The sequence below is a fragment of the Humulus lupulus genome, chromosome 6 (assembly GCF_963169125.1).
Source record: "Humulus lupulus chromosome 6, drHumLupu1.1, whole genome shotgun sequence".
Taxonomy (NCBI): domain Eukaryota; kingdom Viridiplantae; phylum Streptophyta; class Magnoliopsida; order Rosales; family Cannabaceae; genus Humulus; species Humulus lupulus.
In genome coordinates, this window is record NC_084798.1 from 216,647,098 (window position 1) to 216,670,637 (window position 23,540).

Below are 23,540 nucleotides of genomic sequence, written 5' to 3' on the forward strand. Positions count from 1 at the left end.
ATCAAATAAGAGAAAATACAATTATAAATATTGATGATAATAATTATTATATTTTGTAAAACTATTCATTTTTTAATAAAAAAATAATTATAATATAATAAGAAAAATAGTACATAAAGAACCAAAAACTATTACGTAATTTTTAATTATTTTTTTTAGTTTTTTTCAATGATTAAGTAGTTAAGATATTTAAGCTAAATAAATTTTTAATCAAATTAATATGTATATATATTGATATTTTTAATTGTTAAAATATTTTAGAAAATAGAAAATGAATAAAAAAATTAGATTAAATGAGAAAATAGAAAGAGAGTTTTGAATAGTTTTTAGAGTGCCACATAATCTCCTTGAATCTCTTATTTATATATATCTCTTCTATATAATAAGTGTGTAGATAACGAAAATTCTTGGTTTTAACGGTTTTTTATTTTTTTAATGTTAACTTTAATGGAATATTCTTATATTTAACGGTAGTTTGTTAGTACTTATAAATCAAATAAAATAAATAATTAAAAAAATTAAAATAACATATTTTTGAGATATTTTACAATGATAATTATTTAAAAATAATTAAACAAATTAAACTGATATTTTTCAGATATTTTACAATGATAATTATTTTAAAATAATAAATAATTAAATAAATTAAAATATGATATTTTTTAGATATTTTACCATGATAATTATTTAAAAATAATAAAATCATACATTTTATAACTTAAATAAAATTTAATTAAACTTAAAATCACTTATTAGAATAATATCATATTAAACATATAATATATTCTACTGTGAATTAGCAACAAAGTGTTTTTTTTTTTTAAAAAAAAACTAGCAAGAAACTTAAATTTAAAATCCACTAATAATATTTAATATTACATTAAATATATAATATATAATCTCTTATTGTCACTTCCAAATTCAAAAACTAGATCAAACATAAACTTAAACAAAAATAAATAAATTATTTAATTAAAATAATATATTTATTTGAAATTTATATGACATTAATATAAATTTTATAAATAAAACTAAATAAACGTGCATATTGCACATTGCTTGTATCTAGTATATATATGTATATGTATATATATATATTCTAAAAAGAATTTTTCGTGCTTCACATCAACGTCCGCTTATTTTATTGCTGCGTTAATGTCCACTAAAATTACAATCTAAAAAATATTTATTTACTATAGTGAAAATAAATCACAAATCCAAAAAATATCATTAGTAATTTATATATAATATTGTATTGTCACAAACTTAATAAAATATCAAATGAGAGAAAAATATAATTATTAATATTAACAATTAATGATAATAATTATAATATTTAGTAAAATTATTCACCAATAAAAAACATAATTATAATATAATAAAAAAATAGATATATAGAAATCAATTTCTATACCAGTTAATGTGAATTAATTAATTAATTCTTGTTGGGCTTTTCTTTATCTTTTTAATTCTTTTAACTTATACAATTTTTCTCAAATCTAAAAAACAACACAAAATCAAAGTTAATTAATTTTTTTTAATTAAAATAATGTTACACTTGAGACCATAAAAATAATTAATTTAAATTGAATTTATGTACACAATTAAAACCTTAAAATGTATAAATTTGAGCATTAATCAATAGGGTAAACGAAATTAGTGACAAAAGACTAACCTTTTAAGTTTTCTTTGGAAGAAGAATGTTGAAATTGAAAATACTCTTTGCAGAGGGAATAATTATATCATTCAAATGCGATTGAAAAATGGGATCATTCGAAAGGAAAAAACTAAGAAAAAAATAACACGAGTTTTAAAATTTGAAGATGAATCAGAGTGACAACAGTAAAGTTTTATAATCAGAGTTTCATCAAACATGCATTCTTCTTTTTGTTGTTTCTGTTTGTATTCATCAAAACAACTTATTACTCTGATTTGCCAAATGAATAGATTGGTCTTTTTGTTATGTGCTGATTAATATCTTAGTTACGTAAGAGTCTTTGCTTGCATAAGGCAGGTTAATTCAACATAACTACTAAGCTTACAAATCAATCTTAGACTCACGGATAGATATTATGAACTTCAATTGTTTTTAAATTCATCTCTTCTCTTATTTTCCTTTCTTTCTTTTCACTGTCTTTTTTGAATCAATTTGTTTTTGTTTTTCTTTCTCTTTCAGTCTCTCAAATTCCAGCAATGAAGTGGATGTCACTGTCAATAAAGCATTGTGCACCACACACAAAAAATCATAGCAGAGAATAGTGATTATTAATAGGGTCCTATTGAATATATTTCAGTTAACAGTTAAAAGAGCAGAGAAAATGATTCCTGGTGGATATAAGAACTGAGAATCCATACAAATTTCTTTACTTGGCTGTGAGATTCATCAATATTTCTTTACATTATATTCACAAGTAATAGAATGATGCTCCCAGAAAGAAGGAGAAGCCCCTTACCAAAATAGTGTTATAGCTCGAATGGAAAGCCACCCCTATGGAGACTATAAGGTACACCAACTTGGAAAACTACGGTTTCAAGGACCAAAAAAGAGAAGGGACTTTACCATTTTAGGTGCCCAGGTTAGGTGGTTGGGATGCCACAGGTGGACCATGTGAGTATCTCCACTGACTACATGCACAACATTTATCCAACTTCACACTATTTTCCAAAGTACACAAGTTACATGACCAAAGTTTGTATTTGTTACTCATGTCCCTTGGCTTTGGTGTCCCACAAACCTCACATATTGGAGCCAATGGCTGCATTTATCAACAAATGTACACATCCAAAGAGAATTTTATTAGAACTGCATTAGGTGGTAGACCAGATAATTGTGGACCAAAGCATAAAGTGAAACTATGAAACACATTCCAACTAAAAGATTAAGTATTAGATAAGCAAATACTTACTGGATTCAACAAAGTGCATGTTTCACACCCCCACATAGTAGTTTCCTGTGTGTTGTGTTCTGAATCATGATCAGAGTTGAGCCCAGAAGGTGAAGCACCAGATAAATCAATAAAATTGGATTGTGAGTGGCCATTAGGAGGTTGAGCTGGGGAAAAGTTACTGGATTCGCGGCTTCTTTTTCGAGATATTGAGTTTGAGGCATAAGCACTAGAAGTGCTATGAACCTTTGAGATTCCTGCAGTTTGCTTGACATGTGAAAGGTCCTCTGGTTTATCAGAGCTACTTTCTCCACACTCAGAAGCGTCACAAGACACAGATCCACACCAAATGTCATCCTGTAATCTCCTTTCTGCAGCCATAGCAGCAGCTTGTACTGGACTAAGCGCAACCATAATTGTGCTATCTCCACCAAGACGCTTTGGTCCAGATGGTAGAAGAGAATTCATACGGCTTCTCTTTTCTGCAGCAGATAGTGCAGTTGAACGAAGTGAAGAAAGAGATGGTTGGCGGGTAAATAAAACAATAGGACAGGAATAAGCCACCACCCAAAAAATGAAAAGGTAACAAATGCAACATTCAAATTTAAGGGTTGCAGTAGCATTACTAACTACTAAGGATAATGAGAGCCATGTATACAGACATATATACCTTTCTAAGTTCATCCCAAAGCTTGTAGAAGTTGGCATTATGAGGGCCATGAGCATTGTGGCAAAGCTCATGAAGCATGGTATCAAGAATTTGATAAAAGGGGAAAAATTCCCAGTCTTTATTTGGCCTTCGAAGCCTCAACTTTACTTGAATACCTCCTCCTACATTCAGTCCTAGAAGAGATGGATTTTTGGGGCTGCCAATTATACCATATATAAAACCCAAGGAAATCAGTTTGTTATTGAAATTGAAAGAATGTGACTTGTTGCAAAAGTTAGTTTATGGGAGAGAACCTACAAATCAGAGAAAAATAGCATATGACAAGTGTTACTATCTTATTGGGTCTATCTAAACCTTATAATATAATAAATATCACCATCAATATCAGTTATATTAATCAAACCTTAGGTTAAATCCCGGTCTGAACCAAAAATCCACAGTCATAAAGGTAATTCTATTATTACTATTATACTACTATCTAACTTAGCTAAGTAAAGTTCTTGGACTCTACAATGGCCTCATACCCGTATGTTAAGGAAAACGGAGTATGACCTGTCGCTGTTCGGTGAGAAGTTCTATACGACCAGAGTACTTCAGGCAGCTGTTCTGGCCATACTCCTTTTGCATCTTCTAGCATTTTCTTCATGGTAGACTTGAGCGTTTTATTCACGGCCTCTACTTGCCCATTCGCTTGCGGATGCGGGACTGAAGAAAAGCTTTTAATAATTCCGTATCTTTCGCAGAAGTCCGTGAATAAGTCACTGTCAAACTGGGTTCCGTTGTCTGAGACAATCTTATGAGGCAAACCATATCGGCAAATGATGTTCTTGATGACAAAGTCAAGAACTTTCTTGGCCGTTATGGTAGCGAGTGGTTCAGCTTCGGCCCACTTGGTGAAGTAGTCGACTGCTACAATTGCGTACTTTACCCCACCTTTTCCTGTTGGCAGTGATCCAATCAGATCTATGCCCCATATTGCGAAAGGCCACAGACTCTACATCTGCTCTAACTCGTTCGGAGCTATGCGTGGAATTTTAGAAAATCTTTGACACTTATCGCATTTTCGCACGTACTCCGCAGAGTCTTCGTTCATTGTTGGCCAGAAATAGCCCTGCCTTAGAATCTTCTTTGCCAAACTTTGCCCCCCAGCATGATCTCCGCAAAAGCCTTCACGTACCTCCTTCATCAGTTCCTTAGCTTTCTCTGGTGTAATGCATCTGAGCAGCGGCATGGAATATCCCCTTCGGTATAAAACACCATCGACCAGTATATATCTCGCAACCTGCCTTTGAAGAGTTCTGGCTTTGTTCCTGTCTGCCGGCAGTGCACCGCTGTTCAGATACTCTAAATATGGTGCCATCCATGTGTCTTCCATCCGGATTTCCATGCTAGTCTCATCTGCTCGTATGCTCGGCTCGCTCAATCTTTCTACTGGCACAATATTCAAAGTGTCAGCATCCTTTGCGCTTGCGAGTTTGGCTAAGGCATCCGCGTTTGAATTATGATCTCGAGGTATTTGCTGGAGGGTATACTTCTGGAACTGTGCCAACAGATCTCTAGTTTTGTTCAAGTAGGCTCCCATCTTGTGACCCCGTGCTTGATATTCCCCTAGAACCTGATTCACCAAAAGCTGTGAATCACTGTAAATATCGAGCACTTTTATATTCATGTCTTTTGCCAATCGTAATCCAACGAAGAGGGCCTCGTATTCTGCTTCATTGTTCGAGGCTACGAAGTCAAACCTGATGGCGCAGTGAAATCGATGCCCTTCCGGCGTTATCAATATTTTTTTTTTTTTAAAAGAGACAAGGTCAATCAATGATTGACCCCCAAATTTCATTAAAAACCCTCACTTAAGGCGGAGGAAAACCATAAGACCATTACAGAAAAAAAGCCAATACATAGAATATAAGTACAAGTCATAGATCATATCAGATTCTAATCATGGGCAATTTCCTAGGACAAAATACAGCCCCAGTCTCTATGAAGATCTTGAAATGAAAGATTTTCAAAGTATTTTGTCCTATAGACCCATGTTGCAACCCAAAATTTAACTTTATCCCACACCTCTACACTCTTCTTTTCTATATTGTCAAAAATTCTGCCATTCCAGCCATACTGCCCAAAAGATAGCCAATACTGTAGCTGTCCATATTCTAGCAGACCTCTTCCCCCCAGCTATCTTGCAAGACAAGAGCTCAGCACATTTCTTTGGCATGCACCAACTTAATCCAAATTCTCTCAGTAATCTATTCCATAGACATTGGGTAAATGGACACTCAAGAAATAGATGTGAAAGAGATTCATCAGCATTCTTGCAGCAAACGCACCAGCCCGGGGACAACACCTGGTAAGACCTTCTCTTTTGCATTACCTCCTGAACATTTACCTTTTGCAAAGCTAACAGCCAACCAAACACTTTGATTCTAGATGGAGCGCAACATTTCCACAGCGACTTAGCCCAATTTCCTTGTGTAGTATACTGGTCTGAAGCTAAACTTTGAAAGGCACTTTTACAAGAGAAAATACCATTAGTCCCAGGAGACCAAATTCTAGAGTCATCCACCACATCAAGAATTGGTTTCTGTTCAAGAAGCTGAAGCAGACCTACTAAATGAGGGGCCTCCCAATCTCTCAAGTGTCTTCTGAACTGAAAGTCCCATCCATCCAGAGTTAGATCTTGACAAGCCTTCTCCCCTACCCGCCATTTCTTTTACACTTTTTTGTCTCCCATTAGAAATCTGCAGAAGATCGGGAAATAGTCTCATAAAGGATTCATCTCCCATCCAAACATCCTCCCAAAATCTGATTCTATTCCCATTACCAACCTTGAACCGGACCCTAGTCAAGAATACATCATACATTGCTGCAATACTCTTCCATGGTCCTCTAAACGACAGAGAATCCCCTCTTTTCGTATCCCAGAAGTTATTAGCTCTCCCATATCTACTTTTGATCACCTTATGCCAAAGGGTCTTATCTTCCAACGGGAATCGCCACAGCCACTTCATCAAAAAAGCCTTGTTTCTTGCTTCCAACTGCCCAATACCTAGCCCTCCTAGAAAAAGAGGTTTACACACCTTTTCCCAAGCCACCAGATGCTCACCCCCACCCAGATCACCACCATAGCAACAGCTTGTACTGGACTAAGCGCAACCATAATTGTGCTATCTCCACCAAGACGCTTTGGTCCAGATGGTAGAAGAGAATTCATACGGCTTCTCTTTTCTGCAGCAGATAGTGCAGTTGAACGAAGTGAAGAAAGAGATGGTTGGCGGGTAAATAAAACAATAGGACAGGAATAAGCCACCACCCAAAAAATGAAAAGGTAACAAATGCAACATTCAAATTTAAGGGTTGCAGTAGCATTACTAACTACTAAGGATAATGAGAGCCATGTATACAGACATATATACCTTTCTAAGTTCATCCCAAAGCTTGTAGAAGTTGGCATTATGAGGGCCATGAGCATTGTGGCAAAGCTCATGAAGCATGGTATCAAGAATTTGATAAAAGGGGAAAAATTCCCAGTCTTTATTTGGCCTTCGAAGCCTCAACTTTACTTGAATACCTCCTCCTACATTCAGTCGCAGAAGAGATGGATTTTTGGGGCTGCCAATTATACCATATATAAAACCCAAGGAAATCAGTTTGTTATTGAAATTGAAAGAATGTGACTTGTTGCAAAAATTAGTTTATGGGAGAACCTACAAATCAGAGAAAAATAACATTGTACCAGAACTCAGTAAGAAGCTTGACACGCCATTTGTGGTTACGCATAATGGGTTGGACCTGTTTGGCAACATTCTCAAGAATCTTCCTTGCTTCTTCCTCCCCTGGCTTTTTCAAGGCTTTGATTTCCCAAACCTTGTGAAGATCACCCACATTCATTGCTCTGAATACCAAAAGATAATTTTAAAAATAAAAAATCCACACTTTCCTTCAAACCAAAATAAAATAAAGCATCTGGGATTCAGAAAAGCATCACAGAGAGATGAAAATTGAAAAAAAAAATGGTATTTTGAACCTAAATCAAGATCAATGCAGTAAAGAGTTTAGATTGTGTTCTTTGTTTAACTTCACTTACTTTTGCCTCTTTTGCTTTTAGACACAAAAATTCAATCACATAAATTAAAAGAGCCAACTTTTATGTCTTTTTTAAAAAGGTTAATTGCACAAATGTAATTTGACCACTTAAGGTATTACAATTACTCAATTGGTGCTTACTATTTTAATTTTGACATTTAATCGTTACAGAAGTGGTGATATAGCTAGAAAGCCTTACCATGTGAGTATTCTTGACATTAGGGAAATGAACTAGAGCACTCACAAAAGGTGGTGAGCTAGCCTATCCTCTAAAATACCTCACAAAAATCCCACTTTTTCTACTTTACCTCAAACTTTTACATTACACCATACTTCAACTTCCCTATTTTTTTTCTCTACATCATTTAAATATTATATTTTTAAAATATTTTATTCATTTCAAATATTTTATGAAACTATCAATTTTTTTTTTCAACCTGTCCAAGCCCCAATATAATGGCATAGCATGTGAATATATGCATACCAGTTGGTAAAAGCCCCAATATAGTAGCAGGGCATGTGAATATATACACTTTCTTTTCTTTCAAGCAATCATAAAGAACCACACTGATTTTTTTATCGCAAAAATTGACCCTACATTTTTTAATGAATGTACTAAAAAAATCAATGGGCAGTTGAAACTGCAAAACCATTAGCAGGCTTAAGAGAATGGGGATTTACTCCAGCCTTGTGACCTGCTACAACGCCAATTGCTTCCCAATAGTTTGAGACTTTTACCGCTTCAATCCCAAGATTATCCGGTGTATCATAAAGAACTGTTTCATTCTCCTCCACCACAATTATAAGTGGCTTTGTTCTTTGATTTCTAGCAAAAGCTAGAGCACCATCTCCTCCACAAGCATCTATTGGAAGGATGACACTATCAACATCACTTGCCAAAATGCAACCCTTCTCTAAGGACGCAGAGTTCATTTCTAAGTACTGTGGAGCATTACTAAGCCCAGCAAGTACACATGGTAAGAATGTGTATCCCAACTCCTCAGCAGCTGATTTTGGGCAAAGAGATGGACAAAGGGAAGGAGGTGATAAAGCAGGAGCATGGGCACAAGGAATACAGAATTCCCTCACCACTAAATGACTAATAACTGCCTCAACTCCTGCCTCAACTTCTGAAACTATCAATTTTATCCCCATATCTATTAACATATACAATACCTACCTATGTATAATGACATATAATTATATTCTATTTTATATTAATCCAAATTTATAAAAGAAGGTCAAATATAAATTAATTAAAAAATAAAAATAACAAATTTAATAATTCCAAAACCTTCATCCTCGTTTAGCAACTAGATTTTACTCAGGAAACAAAGAATAAATTAGAAAAAAAAAAGGAGCATAATATAGTAATATACCACAACAAAATGATCTGTATGGTAAAAAGGACAAGGAAAGCTTGGCAGCATATATAAACATTGTATTAGATTCTTCTTGGAACTTGTATTATAGTGATTCTTATGATGTATTAAGCTTACCCCTGGTTAAGCTAGAAAGCATATGCCAAGAAAATCTAGTAAGTTTATTATTTAAGATCCTTAAGTTATGCTTGTTGAATCAAAATCACCATAAGATTTAAACATAAATTTTTCAACAGAAATTTACTAACAAATTCTGAATTAATAACAAATTTGAAATCTTGTGAGATGATATAGTCAGTCACATGGCACAAAGAATGCTTTTGGCAGTAAATGAACCAACCCAAAACCCATTTGCTCTTTCTCAATGCCCCAAAGCTCTTTCTCACAAAATTTCTCTGATGAAAACATGTTAAATCTAAATATATATATATATATATATATAACTCATACACAGCATACAAACATACAAACAAATATATAAATATACATAAAAACTCACAGAGATAAAAGGAGGCACGAGTGCTCTTGCCTGGGTTCTTTCTTCTAGTCAGCGGAATAGATACACAGAGAGGGAGCAGGAGGACGGCGATCACGAATTTCTGGTGTGGCTCACCGGCAGCGGCTCACCGGCGTGAGGAAGAGAAAGCCAGCCGAGTTCCAAGTGCGTGAGAGAGGCAGATGAGGCAGAGACACTGGTTTGGTTTTGGGTATCTTAGGGTTCAATGAGATTGAGAGCTCGATCACGAGAATTTTGAGAATTTTTGGTGTTTGGTTTTTCTTTTGTTCTCTTCTCTTAATTATTTCGTACAATTTCTTAAAATTTCATTTGGCGCCTAGAGCTATATATATATATATATATATATATATATATATGAGAGACTATTATATGTGAAAATATATGTCATTTGGTACGCCTCTATGTGATTTTTTCCAGTAATATATAGTGAAAATTGTTTGTATTAATTATTATTCTTTAGGAGAATTCTGCTTTACTTTAAGCCTGGTAGGGGTCTTAGTATTTTTTTGTCTGTTAATAGTTTCGGAGCGATTTTTTTTATAACTATATATATTGTAGCTCTATATATATAGTATTCTGTAAATTTTTAAAAAATTCTGAATAGTTTACAGTACCAAAAATTAGGTTCAAACATGTTTTCCACGCGCATAAAAAAAATTAGTCACGCGTACAACAACATGTTTGAACTTAGTTTTCGGTACTGTAAATGATTCAGAAGTTTTCGAAAATTTGCAGGATACTCTAAACAGCTACAATATACACGGTCATAAAAAAAATCGCACCAAAAACTGTTCACGGGTCGAGAATACTGAGAGCCCTACCAGTAGGGCTTAAAGTGAAGCCCTAAGGAGAATTCCCCTTATTCTTTATACCATAATTTGAATTTAAATATACAAATTATTATAAACACATATAAATATAAAAGTTAATAAAATTAGAAAATTTTAAAAATAAAATAAAATCTAGATTTAAAAGTTGTTAACTAATGCATATTTTTATAAAATGTATTTACATAATTTAATTTATTTTATAAATATATTTTTGGATTTTTTTATTTGGATTTTTGCAAACGTTTATAACGGTCGATATTGGTATTAAATTGATTGTCGGCATTGGGTCAATATTGACATTTTTAACTATCGAAAGCAATGACGGGAGTTATTAAACGTTGACGTTGGTCCTTATGCCTACAGTTTTTAACTATCGGCATAGAGTCACGCTGAGCAATTATGACAATACTATCGTAGTTAGGTGTTGGGAAAACTTAATTTTATAGTAGTAATGACTGAGGTGGTCATTAAACTTCGATGAGAAAGAGGATGGTTAGCATACCAGAGATTTTATAAATTTTATCGTACACAAAATATCATCTGATATGGTATTTGTAACGCCCTGGCTATCCCAGAACAGTTACGGAGAACGGTGAACCGGAAATTTGACCCGCTACCCGAGTCCTTTGGTTAAAAACCTGATCTAAGTGTTATTATCAGGTTAAGGTGTAAAACCAGTAAAAAGGAAATGGTACTTTTCATTAAGTAAATAAACTGCTCATGAGCCTTTTAAAATGTTTACAAGTAGTTCATGTTACAAAAGAGTTGCTACAGTTTCAAATATACAAACTCCGCCGGCCTAAGCGGCAAAAATAGGGTAAACCCCTAGTCCCTCTGAGAACTCCTTGACCGTGGCGGTCAAGCGGCCCTGTATGTACATTACATCGCCCAAGCTCTCCACTCAAGGCTGGCAAAGCTTTTCCTTTCCTTTACTTGCACCACATAGCACCCATGAGCCGAGGCCCAGCAAGAAAACACAATATAGCATGATATAATATCAACAATAATCACAGTTATTCCTTCAGGACTATCAGTCCAACGAATAGGTGACAATAGCCAAAAGTCACAATAATGAGCATCGCTCCCTCTAGCCATGTGACGATAGGGTCACCAGGGCTTAACTAATAGGTGATTTCTTTCATAAGCTTTATCAGGATAGGTGCATGGTGATTGGTCACCAACATAACCTTCCTCACGACTCTAGAGTCGAAACTATGGACAACGTCCCTTAGCCTTGTGACAGACAGTCACCGGGGTCATATACCTTGGCTATAATCATCTGGTCGTAGACCAGGCAAGCGCTTATAAGTTTCTCGACCTTAGGGTCGGTCTGGCATTAATGCTATAGAGCCATTCAATGCATAATTCTCGACTTTAGAGTCGGTCCCTGACTAGTCAGTGTCTTAAGCAGATAATCAGCGTTCAATAGCATTTAATATGCAATCCATGTCCACATATATCAACCAACATGCCTCAAGTATCCAACCACGCATGTCATATACCTATACAGGGTGCAACTGTATTCATACACTGTTTTCTTACCTCTGGTTCGAGTGAGTATTATAATATGAACGACCCCTGAGAACGATCAACCTTTAAATTCCTCGACGGTCACCTGGTCATAACCAAAATATAGGATTCATCAATAAAAATGATAACCAAGGGTTCCCAAACCAAATCCCAGCCCCTCGAGACATCAAATACTACCCAACCGGGTACTAGGTCCAACCCCGAGGCCTATGGTTTGAATCCCCAAGCTAAACACCTTATTTTTGCAAAATTGGCTCTAAGGGCCGCGGCCCTCCCTGCTTTTGCGCCGCGGCGCGCCTCCAGACAGAGAGGCTCCCTGCCTGCCAAACGCCAAGGGCCGCGGCGCACCCCTGCTGCGCCGCGGCGCCCAGCCCAGATCAGCAAGTCGGCCACACACGAACCAGAATTTAACCCTGCGTTTTTCCCTTCAAACCAGTCCCTTGAATCATCTTAAAACCTTCTCCAAACATGTAATTGAACCCCCAAACTTTACCTATAACACCTCCTCACCAAAACCCAATCATCTAACACCAAGAACTCCCTTTAATCCTCACTTCCCACATCAAAAACCATGAACTAAAATCAAAACGAAAAACAGAGCATGACTTAAGTTTAACGACCAAAACTTACCTCAAGACCTGTTTTGAACTCCCACACAAGCAGAACCAAGTGCTCCAACCTTGCCTTTCAATTTCCTTAGCTTGATATCCCACCTTGAACACAAAACACCAAGGAAAGCTATGGAGAAAGTGGTGTACGGGAAGAGAAAGAAGGCAAACCCCTTTTTTTTTTTCTCTGTTTTTCCTACAGCTTCAGCCACTTAAGTCATATATATCCACCCCTAAAAAGACCAAAATGCCCTTGTGACATCTAAAGCCTTTCAAACTACTCTAGGGGTAAAATTGGCACTTCTAGCTTAACCCGTTAATTATAATTAACGCTTCCCAATTCCCGCTAATCTCAATATCCTCAAACACCAATATTTCATAACCCGTTACCCTAAAATCCCCGGTAACGCTATAACCTTTAATATCACCCCGAGACTCACCCCGAGCCCCGAGCTCAAACCTGTTATGACCAAACCGATAATCACGTTTAACGATCGTCTCATGTCGAAATTCTCGAACCAATCCACATTATAATGTGGTCTCACAATATATCATTAACATACAACAAATATTCAATTATACCCTCAACGGGCCAAATTACCATAATACCCCTGTAAACAAATGTGGACTCACAAACATGCGTTTAACATCATATGATAATATAATTCTCATAAACATGCATAAACACATTTAATGGCATAATTAAACAGTTATGGCCCTCCCGGCCTACTAATCCAGCCATTAACCATAATAGGGAATCCGGGGCATTACAGTATTATACAACTTAAGGTATATTATAACATTAATCAAATGCAAATAGATTCAAAAAAAGGAAAAACCATTCTTTATTTTCACCCAAAATTAATGCATATTTGTAGGTAAATAGGACATAAAGATACTCCACACAATCGTCTAAGCAAACCCTGGGCCTGTTTGTAAAAATAAGCAAACGTCAACAACAATGTCTCATTATATAACATACAACAAAAATATTAATGATGCATTTAAGGATTGATCAAGTTTTATTAAAATAGAATTAAAAAGTCAAAAGTTATAAATGTAAAGATATTGAATTCTTGATTCATTTTCTATGCTTACCAGATGCCACCACTTTCCTTGATCATCATCGTAGATTGTTCTTCATAAATAGCCATCTCGTTGATCTTGTCTTCATTGTAACTTTTTTACTCAGCCAATAATCAAACTTTCCATTGTAAAGCACCATGTATCCCACTGATATTCCGATTATTAATCCACATCCATATCCCATCATCACAATCTTCCAATCAAATATACCATGACTGATATGTTTCTCACCATAATCATTTTTTGGTTGTACCTCACCATTTTTACATGATTTAGATATATGAAGCCCACATAATTCCAAGTTTCCAATGTATGAATCTTTGGTGAATGTGTCAAATTGGTTTCCACGAGGTATTGGTCCCACTAATTTGTTGTATGAAAGGTTTAAGTGTGAAAGTTGTGTCAGGTCTCTCATTTGACTAGGAATCTCTCCAACCAACTCATTTGAAGAGAGATCTAACCATTCAAGATTACTCAAACTAATCAATGACATTGGAATGGATCCATTTAGTTTATTTTGACTGAAGTTGAGCCCTTTAAGTGATTTCAACTTTCCAATCGATTCTGGAATCTCTCCTTCAAAGTTGTTTATAGAAAAATCGATTGTTACGAAAATACTTAAGATTTTTTCTAACACACGCTCAAAACCTTTCATTACCACAGTCACAGAATCTTGGTAATAAGTTTCTCCAATATGTGTCAAGTTACCGATTGATTGTTCACCCATCATAGCTATGAAACTTTCGAAATGCTTTGTTGGTAAGCGACCATTGAAATCATTGTCAGAGAGATCTATGATTTGCAACTTGCGGAAGGGGTATTTAACCTTAGGCGCTCCTATGGAACCATGGAATCTGTTGGATTTCAAGACAAGAACTTGAAGCACTGGAAGTTGTTCCAACCAATGAGGAAATTTATCATTTATCTTGTTAGTGCCCACATCTAAAACTTCCAAGCTTTGGCATTTGCGCAAAGAGCGTGGTAGGGAACCTTCTAGATGATTGCCACTAAGATGCAGGCTTCTCAAATCAGTTAAATTTTCAAACATATTACGAGGGATTTCTCCACTAAAATTATTCTTATGCATATCTAACACAGAGAGAGATAGCTTATTTCCAAGGCATGAGGGAATTACTTCATGAATATTGTTGTTAGATAAATCAAGGATCATCAAATTATTCAAATTGCAATATGTAGATGGTATCTCTCCAAATAGATGATTATTTGAGATGAAAAACACACTCAGTGAAGGTGGGACAATTGGAAGACGTCCTTGAATCATATTAGAGCGAAGATCCAAATAATATAAGTTTTTAAATGGAATTTGCTCTACATTTGTCAAAAAGTTGTGAGAAATGTTTAACTCAAACAATGAACTTGTTATTCCCTTATTCCATAGCCATTCAGGAATTCTGCCGTGAATTTGATTGTGGGAAAGTTGAAGGCTTTGTAGGTTTTCCATGCTTTTAAGAAAATGTGGAAATTCACTAATATTGCAGGAGGCCAAAATCAAATATCGAAGTCCAGGAAAAGGATTATTTTTTATAAAGTTATTCGAGGGCACAATGAATTTGTTAAAAGAAAGGTCAAGAAACCAAAGATTTTTTAATATTGGAAACTTGCTTAACTCCACCACACCATCCAAATCATTGAATGATAGATCTAGCCATGCAAGCTTATCTAGTTGAAAGATTGAGTTTAAAATCTCACCATTTAGTTTATTAGAACCTAACATAAGGTCTTCAACATATTTTGACTGAAATTCTTTAATTGGGCCAGTAAGGTTATTACCACTCAAGGATAAATAACGTAAGAATGGAATGGAATATATCCAAGAAGGTATTGGTCCACTGAACAAGTTATTAGATAAGCCGAGGGATTCTAACTGCTTAGGTAGTGGGCTTTGGGTGGAGTTTGTTTTTGAAAGTTCTGGAATCTTACCAACGAAATTGTTTCCAGAAAGATCCAAAAAGATGAAGTGGTGAAGATTGAGATAATGCAACGGAATTTGGCCGCCAAAATTGTTGTTGCCGAGTCCTAAAGAATTGAGTTGTACTAATTGAGTGAGGTTAGCCAACATTATAGGATATGATGATCCTACAAAACTACAATTACTAAGATACAAACTCTGCAAAGACTTGGCACTTGTACACAAGTATGGTAAATCAATAGAGATTTTGGTGCTGGAAAGTGATAAGTACCCGAGTGGACTGCTCCAATTGAATGTAGGCGTGGAACCAATAAGATCATAGTTGTCCCATAAACTGAGGTTTTGGAGGTTTGGTAAGCGAAAGACCTTTTCTGGAAATTTCCCTTGCAATCCACAGTGATTGAGATAAAGAAGCATCAAAGAAGACGATACATTCATGAACGAGCTAACTACGTCAACGTTAGACATGTTGACATAAGATAGAGAAAGTTCCTTGAGATTGGTGAAATTTTGAAGCATTCTTTTCAAGACATAAGTCTCTAGAATAATACAATTTAATGGGTAGTACGAAAAAAATGTGAGATAAGTCATTTTAGAGAGGTGAGACATTTCGATAGGTACATAGCCAGAGAAATTTGCAGCTTTAATGCTTAGCCTTTTCAAGTTGGCAAAATTGCCAAACTCAGATGGAATTGGAGAGCCATAGAAGTTATTATTGTCAAGGATTAGAGTTTGGAGATGGCGAAGTGAGAAAAGGGTGCTGTTGGAGGGAAAAGAGCCTTCAAGACAGCTATGACTCAAATTAAGGCCAATGACATGACCTGAAATAGGATCACACAACACTCCATCCCATGAACAACAATCTGTACTATTCTTCCAAGATACTGTCTTTGGATACATGATCCTTTTGAACAAGTTGAACATATTTGGATTAATGGAAAATGAGTTGGTGAATTGGAGCAAAGCAGAGCTCTCAGCAGAATGACACAAGGGAGAAGGCAAAGGAGAAGATGAAGATGAATGGGTTAGAGAATGAGAAAGAAGAATTACAACCCAAAGGAGAAACCAGTTTTCCATCTTAGGATAGCAATGAAATAAAATTGTTTGGTTGTGGGATGAATAATTGGATGTAGAGTTGAGTCTATTTATAAATAGCTCTGGTTGATTAATGTCAACACTATAACAGTGGTCAAGCCACACATTTTATAAATAAATAAAGCATGATTCATTTATGTGAATGAATCTGACATCCACATAAAGACTTATTTTGAGTAAAGTTAATTTGTCCTTCCAAATCCAGTCCTTATAACCAAGTTGGTCACAGTTGGTGTGCTATTTTCCTCTTCAAACTTTCAAAGAGTCATATTATTGGACTATACATAAAAGAATATATATGAAAATTACACAACTAACACTATTTGAGCAAATAAAATTTATAAATACACATATAAAAACCAACGTAATATATATACATATGAGAATTCTCCTACAGGGGTTTTATTTTAAGCCCTACCGGTAGGACTCTCAGTGTTTACAACCCGTGAACAGTTTTTGACGCGATTTTTTTTTATGACCGTGTATATTGTAGCTATTTAGAGCATCTTGTAAATTTTCAGAAAATTTCGAATAGTTTATAGTACCGAAAACTAGGTTCAAACATGTTATTGCACGCATGACTAATTTTTTTTTATGCGTGTGGAAAACAACATGTTTGAACCTAGTATTGTTCACGGGTCGAGAAACACTGAGAGCCCTACCAGTAAAGCTTAAAGTGAAACCCTATAGAAGAATTGTCCTATATACATATATGTAATTTTTTTTTAAAATATATACTTTAAATAAATAAAGTATTATTAACATCTTCACCCAAAAAGCATCATAATATTTTCCTGAAGTATTGATTATTCATCAAATAACTCTAACACTAATTTATATAGAATATACTGAGATATTGATTATTATCTTTCGAAATAAACCGATCGATACAAACCAATTATTTATATGTTGACCATCATATTCATCCATTGAATCATAATTAGAAATTAAGTCCACATCTTAATAATTGTCAAGTATTTTACCCAGTCAAAAGTTAACATTATTGTCGGACAACTTTGTCAAGTAATTGAAAATGGTACAAGAGAATTTTCTTATTTTCATTCCAATAACATTTAAGAAATTTCAAAGTATATATGTGTTATTGTTAAGAAGAAATATACTAAGTACATGAATGCAAAAGGATGAAATTTCAATGTACCAATTTAATAAAACGTGAAGAAATCAATTTCTATACCAGTTAATAATTCTTGTTGGGCTTTTCTTTATCTTTTTAATTCTTTTCATTTATACAATTTTTCTCAAATCTAAAAAACAATACAAATTCAAAGTAAATTAAATATTTTTAACTAAAATAATCTTACACTTAAGACCATAAAAATAATTGATTTAAATTGAATTTATGTACACAATTAATGCCTTAAAATGTATAAATTTGAGCATTAATCAATAAGGTAAACGAAATTAGTGACAAAAGACTAACCCAATGCCGACCACCTAGATCTATCCCATGAGACGTCGGCTACCCAGATCTCTCCCACGAAGCCCCAAACCTCGCCGCTGCTCCTCACCCAATGCCCACCGCCCAACTCAGATCTAAGCAGCCACCATCGACTTCAAATGTCCCTGGCGCCACCGACTTCGATTCCCAACCACGATCGATGTGGCCCTTACGTCCCAGTCGCCGTCAACTTCAAGCACCAAGAAAAAAGGAGAATGTGAAGAAGAAGAAGAAATTATGTTTTGTTTTTTTACAATTTTGAATTTTTATAACATTTAAAAAAGAAATTTAATAGGTTTTAATTTAGTTTTTTTAATTATTTAAAATGATTTTATTTTGAATTAATTTAAATAATTTTATTTATTTATTTTAATTTTAAAAAAATTATGATGTGACATTAGTTTAGATGGTTAAGTGGCTATTGGCAGTTAATTGCCACAACAAACAAAGACTTTAGATTTACTAAAAGAATAGTTGATTGAGAGGTTTTACCGGCAAAAATAAAAAATTAGGGGTTAAGTATAAAAAAAAAATGTAAAGATGAGAAATTTTTACTGCTAATTAGGGGTGAGCACGGTGTGGTTTGGGCGGTTTGAAGACTTTTTAATACACCACGCCACAAGTGCGGTTTAGTAACTAGAACACACCATGCGGTGTGATTTGGTTGCACCAAACCGACCAAACCAAACCATTTTTTGCGGTGTGGTTTGGGCGGTTTTCCACGGTTTGTGTTAAAAAATATGTCATAACAAAATTTAAATTTTAAAAAAAATACTTAATCCTTAGTTCATAACAAATCCTTAATAAGTTCTAAACAACATCACAAGTTATCAATTAAGTTAAGTGAAACACAAAAAAAATATACAAGTTTCCCATTTTTAAAAAAAAATATACAAGTCTCCCATATTGGGTAACTTTAAAAAATGGTATATATGTAAAGTTTATTTTTTTTTAATATATTTGTATGTATGCGGTGCGGTGCAAACCAAAATTTTACACCGCCAAACCGCGCACCACACCGCACCGCACAGTTTAGCTCAAATACAAACCATACCGAACTATTACACTTTTGACACCGCGGTTTGCGGTGTAGTATGGTGCGGTGCGGTCGGTCACCGCGGTTTGTCGATTTAGATGCTCACCCCTACTGCTAATTACTTTTTATTTTATATGTTTAAGGTAAAAAGTCGAGTTGGCCAAACAAAACAAAGCAATTTCATCCAGCAATGTATCAAAATGGTCGGCCTGACAATGTTTGGTATGTTACGTAACTGTTTTTCTAATATTGTGAACAAAAGCCAAATAATAAAAAGAGAAAGGTCAAATTTTTTAATCAAAAAATATATTACAATATAATAGGTATCTGTTATTTGTTTTATTTTGTATACTGATAGTATTGATACAAATCAATATCAAATCTTACATATTTTTAATTTAAAATAGTTTAAATTGTCAAATAAATACACGACCTACTTAATATTTTAAACTTGCACTTGTAAAAAAAATGAAGGCATTATTTCTTTAATTTTTGTTGAAGTCTTAAATTTGGACACAATTTTTAATTTCTCAGTAATTTATTTTCCAACCCACGAAAAATTCATCAAAACTAACTAATTGATAAGAGAAATTTAAGTTTTTATGCTTAACGAGGTGTCCTAAATAAATAAAAAATGTTGGGCCTTCTAATAAACTTTTTTGACAATTCTTAAAATACTCCTCTTATAATTTTCTCATTCACTTTCTCTTTCTCTTCTCTCTTCCCTCTCTCTCTCTCAACTCTCTCTCTATAAAAAAAATACATCTCATCCCATTCCTATAATTTGCATTTTTTCTTCTTCAAAATTTACATTTCTCAAATGTGTATATATACATCTTAAACGTGTAGATCTTGAAAAAAAATACCCAAAATAAAAAAAAAAATCACCTCAAACGAACACCTGAGTGAAAAATTATGTATCTCGCAAGAATCACATCTAGCATCATCGAACCACTATCGAACAACATTGTTTTTTTCATGAAAATATTGATTTTGAAGGCCCCATCAAGCATTATCAAACCATGTCGATTTTCTACAGATTTCAATGTTTCAGATCTGAAAAAAAAATCGCAAAAAAAACCCAAAAAATCATGCTCAGATCTGTTCGAAATGTAGTATTTTAGTATTCTAAGTGAGAAATATTTGTCATTACATTGAATTCTCTTATATTATACCTTACTCGTGAATTTTTTTTTCTAGAGAGAGTTGAGAGGAATGGGTTGAGGGAGAGAGATGGAATAGAGAAGATAAAGTGAATGAGAAAAATTATGAGAGGGGTATTTTGGGTATTATCAAAAGAATTGACATTTTTTGAAATAATTTAAATGCAGAGCATTTTTTTTACTTAGAACCCCTCATTAACCATAAAAACTCAAATTTATCATTATAAATAATTTGTGAAAAAGATAATAATAAAGACCATCTTTACCCAGACAAATCTATATACATATATAAATGATAACTAAAGAAGGGTGAGGTGGATTCCTAAAATCATTTATATATTATTTATCTATTTTATTATAAATTGTGATTTTTTCTAATTTTTTTATTTAACAAAAGAATTAATTAACGATTTAAAAAATACATATAGTCCCACATGGTTTTACAAAACTATTGTGATGTTATACTTTTAGGCTATATATAAAGTAACATTCATTTATTTTAATTTGTAATATGTCCAAATATTAGTATATTTCTTCTTCTTATATATGTGATTGATTTAAATCAATCTTACCAAATATTTTTTTTAGTTAATTAAATTTATATTAATATTTAATATATTATTTATATTTATATATACTTAATTTTCTAAAAAAAATCTATATGTTTTATCTATATATATATAAAGGAGAGCTTCAAGGAGATTATGTGACACTCTAAAATCTTTTCAAATCACTCTTTCTATTTTCTCATTTAATCTAATTTTTTTATTCATTATCTATTATCTAAAATATCTTAACAATTGAAAATATCAATATCTTAACTACTTATTTATTGAAAAATACTAAAAAAAATTAATTAAAAATTACATAATAATTTTCGATTATCTATATATTTATTTTTCTTATTATATTATAATTATGTTTTTTTATTTCAAAGTGAATAATTTTACAAAATATTTATATCTATATCTATATATAGATGAGAGTTTAAGAGTGATGAGTGGCATCCTATATTTTTTACAATCTATTTTTACTATTTTGTAAGAATTTTATATTGTGTCCAAAAAAAAATATACATACATATATACGTACATCAACCATTCAACAAATGTAATAGAAATAACCAAATTAATACACATACTTATAAATACATTGATTCTAATACAGTCATATGGTTTAACTAAACAATTATCACAATAAGATTTTATTATATTATTATATCATTTTATAATTAACATTAGACAATCTAAAGTATCTAATTTTTTATTTTATTTAATATTTTATTTATTTTTTCAGTTTTAACCCATAAAAGTATGCCGTTACAAAATAATATGTTGCTTTTGCAGGCAGTTCCTTTCCTTAGAGAGAGAACTACCTTGATATTCGTAAAAACATATAATACCTTAATATTAATGAGAATTAAAATTTATTATCGGGTGTTGAATCGCTTGATGATGTCATTTTTATTTAAAATTCTAATTATTATTATTTTCACTAAAGAAAGTAAACTCTCAGTATATCGATTTACACTATATATATTAATTTTAAAAAACCCACGTACCAAATTTTTAATTTTTCTTTTCGCTATGTAATTCAATAAATATTAAATCTATATCTTATATCTATATCTATATATAGGAGAGTTTCGAGGAGATTATGCCAGACTCTAAAATTTATTCAAAGCACTCTTTCTATTTTCTCATTTAATCTAATTTTTTTTATTCATTTTCTATTTTCTAAAATATCTTAACAATTAAAAATATTAATATATATATATACATATTAATTTAATTTGCTTAAATATCTTAACTACTTAATCATTGAAAAAAAATTATTTTAATAAAAATTATAATAGATAAAAATATCTACATATAATAATAATAATAATAATAATAATAATAATAAAATCTATCTATTTATATTTTAACTTTTTGACAAAACACAGGATCCAAATGTTAACTTTTAACAATAAAATATTCAAACAGGTAATCAACCAAATTATACATGGTTCAAATAATTTATCTTTACATTCCTATTTTTGAATTTTTGACAAAACACAAGGTCCGCAAGTTAATTTAAAAAAAAAATTAATGGTCAAAATGGGTAATCAACTAAAATACAAGGTTCAAAATGGTATGAACCCTTATAGAAAACATAAATTATATATTTATATAATTGACTTTTTATAAATAATTTTTAACCTTTTGAATAAATATATGATCCACAGGTTAATTTTTAAAAATAAATAATCAAAATGAGTAATCGGCCAAAATATAGTGTTCAAATAATCGATTTATCTATTTCTATTTTAATATTTTGACAAAACTTGAGATTTACAAGTTAATTTGTAAAAATAAAAGTTCTAATGGGTGATCGACTAAAATACAAGGTTCAAAATAGTGTGAACCCTTACAGAAAACAAAAATTATATAAATATATAATTTAATTTTCATAAGAAGTTTGAACATTTTAAATAAATACATGGTCCAAAGGTTCATTTTAAAAAATATAGGGTCAAAACGGGTGATGAGCAAAAATACAGTGTTCAAATAATCAATCTATCAATTCTAATTTTTATTCTTTTGACAAAACAAGATTTAAAAGTTAATTTTTAAAAATAAAGACTTCAAACAGGTAATTAGCTAAAATAAATCTTACACAAAATATAAATTTTCTTATACATAATTTAGACTTTTTATAAAAAGAACTACGCAAAGCGTATAATAATAATAATAAATAAAAGTAAATGTACAACAAGCTTTTTTAATTTTGTTTTCAGTAGTTTAATTTGTCAGAATTTTTCAAAATCCTACAGGAGGTTCGCTATACAATAACAGTGAACACCATCATCAAATAAAAAATTATGGTCAAGATGTTTTCACATGTCTATATAAAGAACATGTTGTACGAGTATGGTGAAAATGAATCACCACCCCACAATCTCCCAAAAAATAATTTAAAATATATATGTTTTAATAATTATAAAAGACTGCGCGGAGCGTGTTAGAATTAATATGAAAGTAGACATATGAACAATTCTATATACATGTAGGCGGAATTAATATATGAATGAACATATGCAAAAAAGAATCGAATATTGTATACCTCCAGCCATTGCTATTGATAACCTCGATCTAGCTTTAGATCTACAAAAGAAAATGAACAGAAGTTAGAACGAGTACACGGGCTTCCAAGCTCTCACTAACTCTTTTAGATGGAGTTACTGAAAGTCAGAATGAGCAGCGAGCTTGGGGACCGGTACT

General features: G+C 32.7%; 4 protein-coding genes across 4 annotated transcripts; all 4 read right to left on the reverse strand.

The window, feature by feature from the left end:
• Positions 1-2,358: 2,358 nt before the first annotated feature.
• LOC133786059 (uncharacterized) lies at positions 2,359-3,605 on the reverse strand. Its single transcript, XM_062225274.1, has 2 exons — positions 2,907-3,605; positions 2,359-2,756 (listed from the first exon to the last, which is right to left on the reverse strand). Exons 1-2 carry the CDS (start codon positions 3,603-3,605, stop codon positions 2,565-2,567), a joined length of 891 nt encoding a protein of 296 aa, XP_062081258.1. The 3' UTR covers positions 2,359-2,564.
• A 3,031-nt stretch (positions 3,606-6,636) lies between these two features.
• LOC133783270 (DNA-dependent metalloprotease WSS1-like) lies at positions 6,637-9,834 on the reverse strand. The gene is made up of 4 exons (XM_062222836.1): positions 9,523-9,834; positions 7,292-7,450; positions 6,972-7,167; positions 6,637-6,783 (listed from the first exon to the last, which is right to left on the reverse strand). The coding sequence occupies exons 2-4, from the start codon at positions 7,444-7,446 to the stop codon at positions 6,766-6,768; spliced, it is 369 nt and encodes a 122-aa protein (XP_062078820.1). The 5' UTR covers positions 7,447-7,450; positions 9,523-9,834; the 3' UTR covers positions 6,637-6,765.
• LOC133786060 (uncharacterized) lies at positions 8,266-8,796 on the reverse strand. The gene has a single exon (XM_062225275.1). It carries the CDS (start codon positions 8,794-8,796, stop codon positions 8,266-8,268), a length of 531 nt encoding a protein of 176 aa, XP_062081259.1.
• A 3,316-nt stretch (positions 9,835-13,150) lies between the features above and the next one.
• LOC133783272 (receptor-like protein 7) lies at positions 13,151-16,621 on the reverse strand. Its single transcript, XM_062222837.1, has 2 exons — positions 13,607-16,621; positions 13,151-13,437 (listed from the first exon to the last, which is right to left on the reverse strand). The coding sequence occupies exon 1, from the start codon at positions 16,599-16,601 to the stop codon at positions 13,632-13,634; it is 2,970 nt and encodes a 989-aa protein (XP_062078821.1). The 5' UTR covers positions 16,602-16,621; the 3' UTR covers positions 13,151-13,437; positions 13,607-13,631.
• Between the last annotated feature and the right edge of the window lie 6,919 nt (positions 16,622-23,540).

Excerpts from the sequence above, each read along its gene's own strand:
- LOC133786059 (XM_062225274.1), bottom strand. The coding sequence starts at position 3,605 with ATGGCCCTCATAATGCCAACTTCTACAAGCTTTGGGATGAACTTAGAA. Across the intron at positions 2,757-2,906 it reads CATGCACTTTGTTGAATCCA|CCATTGGCTCCAATATGTGA; the intron begins GTAAGTATTTGC and ends TGATAAATGCAG.
- LOC133783270 (XM_062222836.1), bottom strand. The coding sequence starts at position 7,446 with ATGAATGTGGGTGATCTTCACAAGGTTTGGGAAATCAAAGCCTTGAAA. Across the intron at positions 7,168-7,291 it reads AAGCTTCTTACTGAGTTCTG|CCCCAAAAATCCATCTCTTC; the intron begins GTACAATGTTAT and ends TATAATTGGCAG.
- LOC133786060 (XM_062225275.1), bottom strand. The coding sequence starts at position 8,796 with ATGGGGATAAAATTGATAGTTTCAGAAGTTGAGGCAGGAGTTGAGGCA.
- LOC133783272 (XM_062222837.1), bottom strand. The coding sequence starts at position 16,601 with ATGGAAAACTGGTTTCTCCTTTGGGTTGTAATTCTTCTTTCTCATTCT.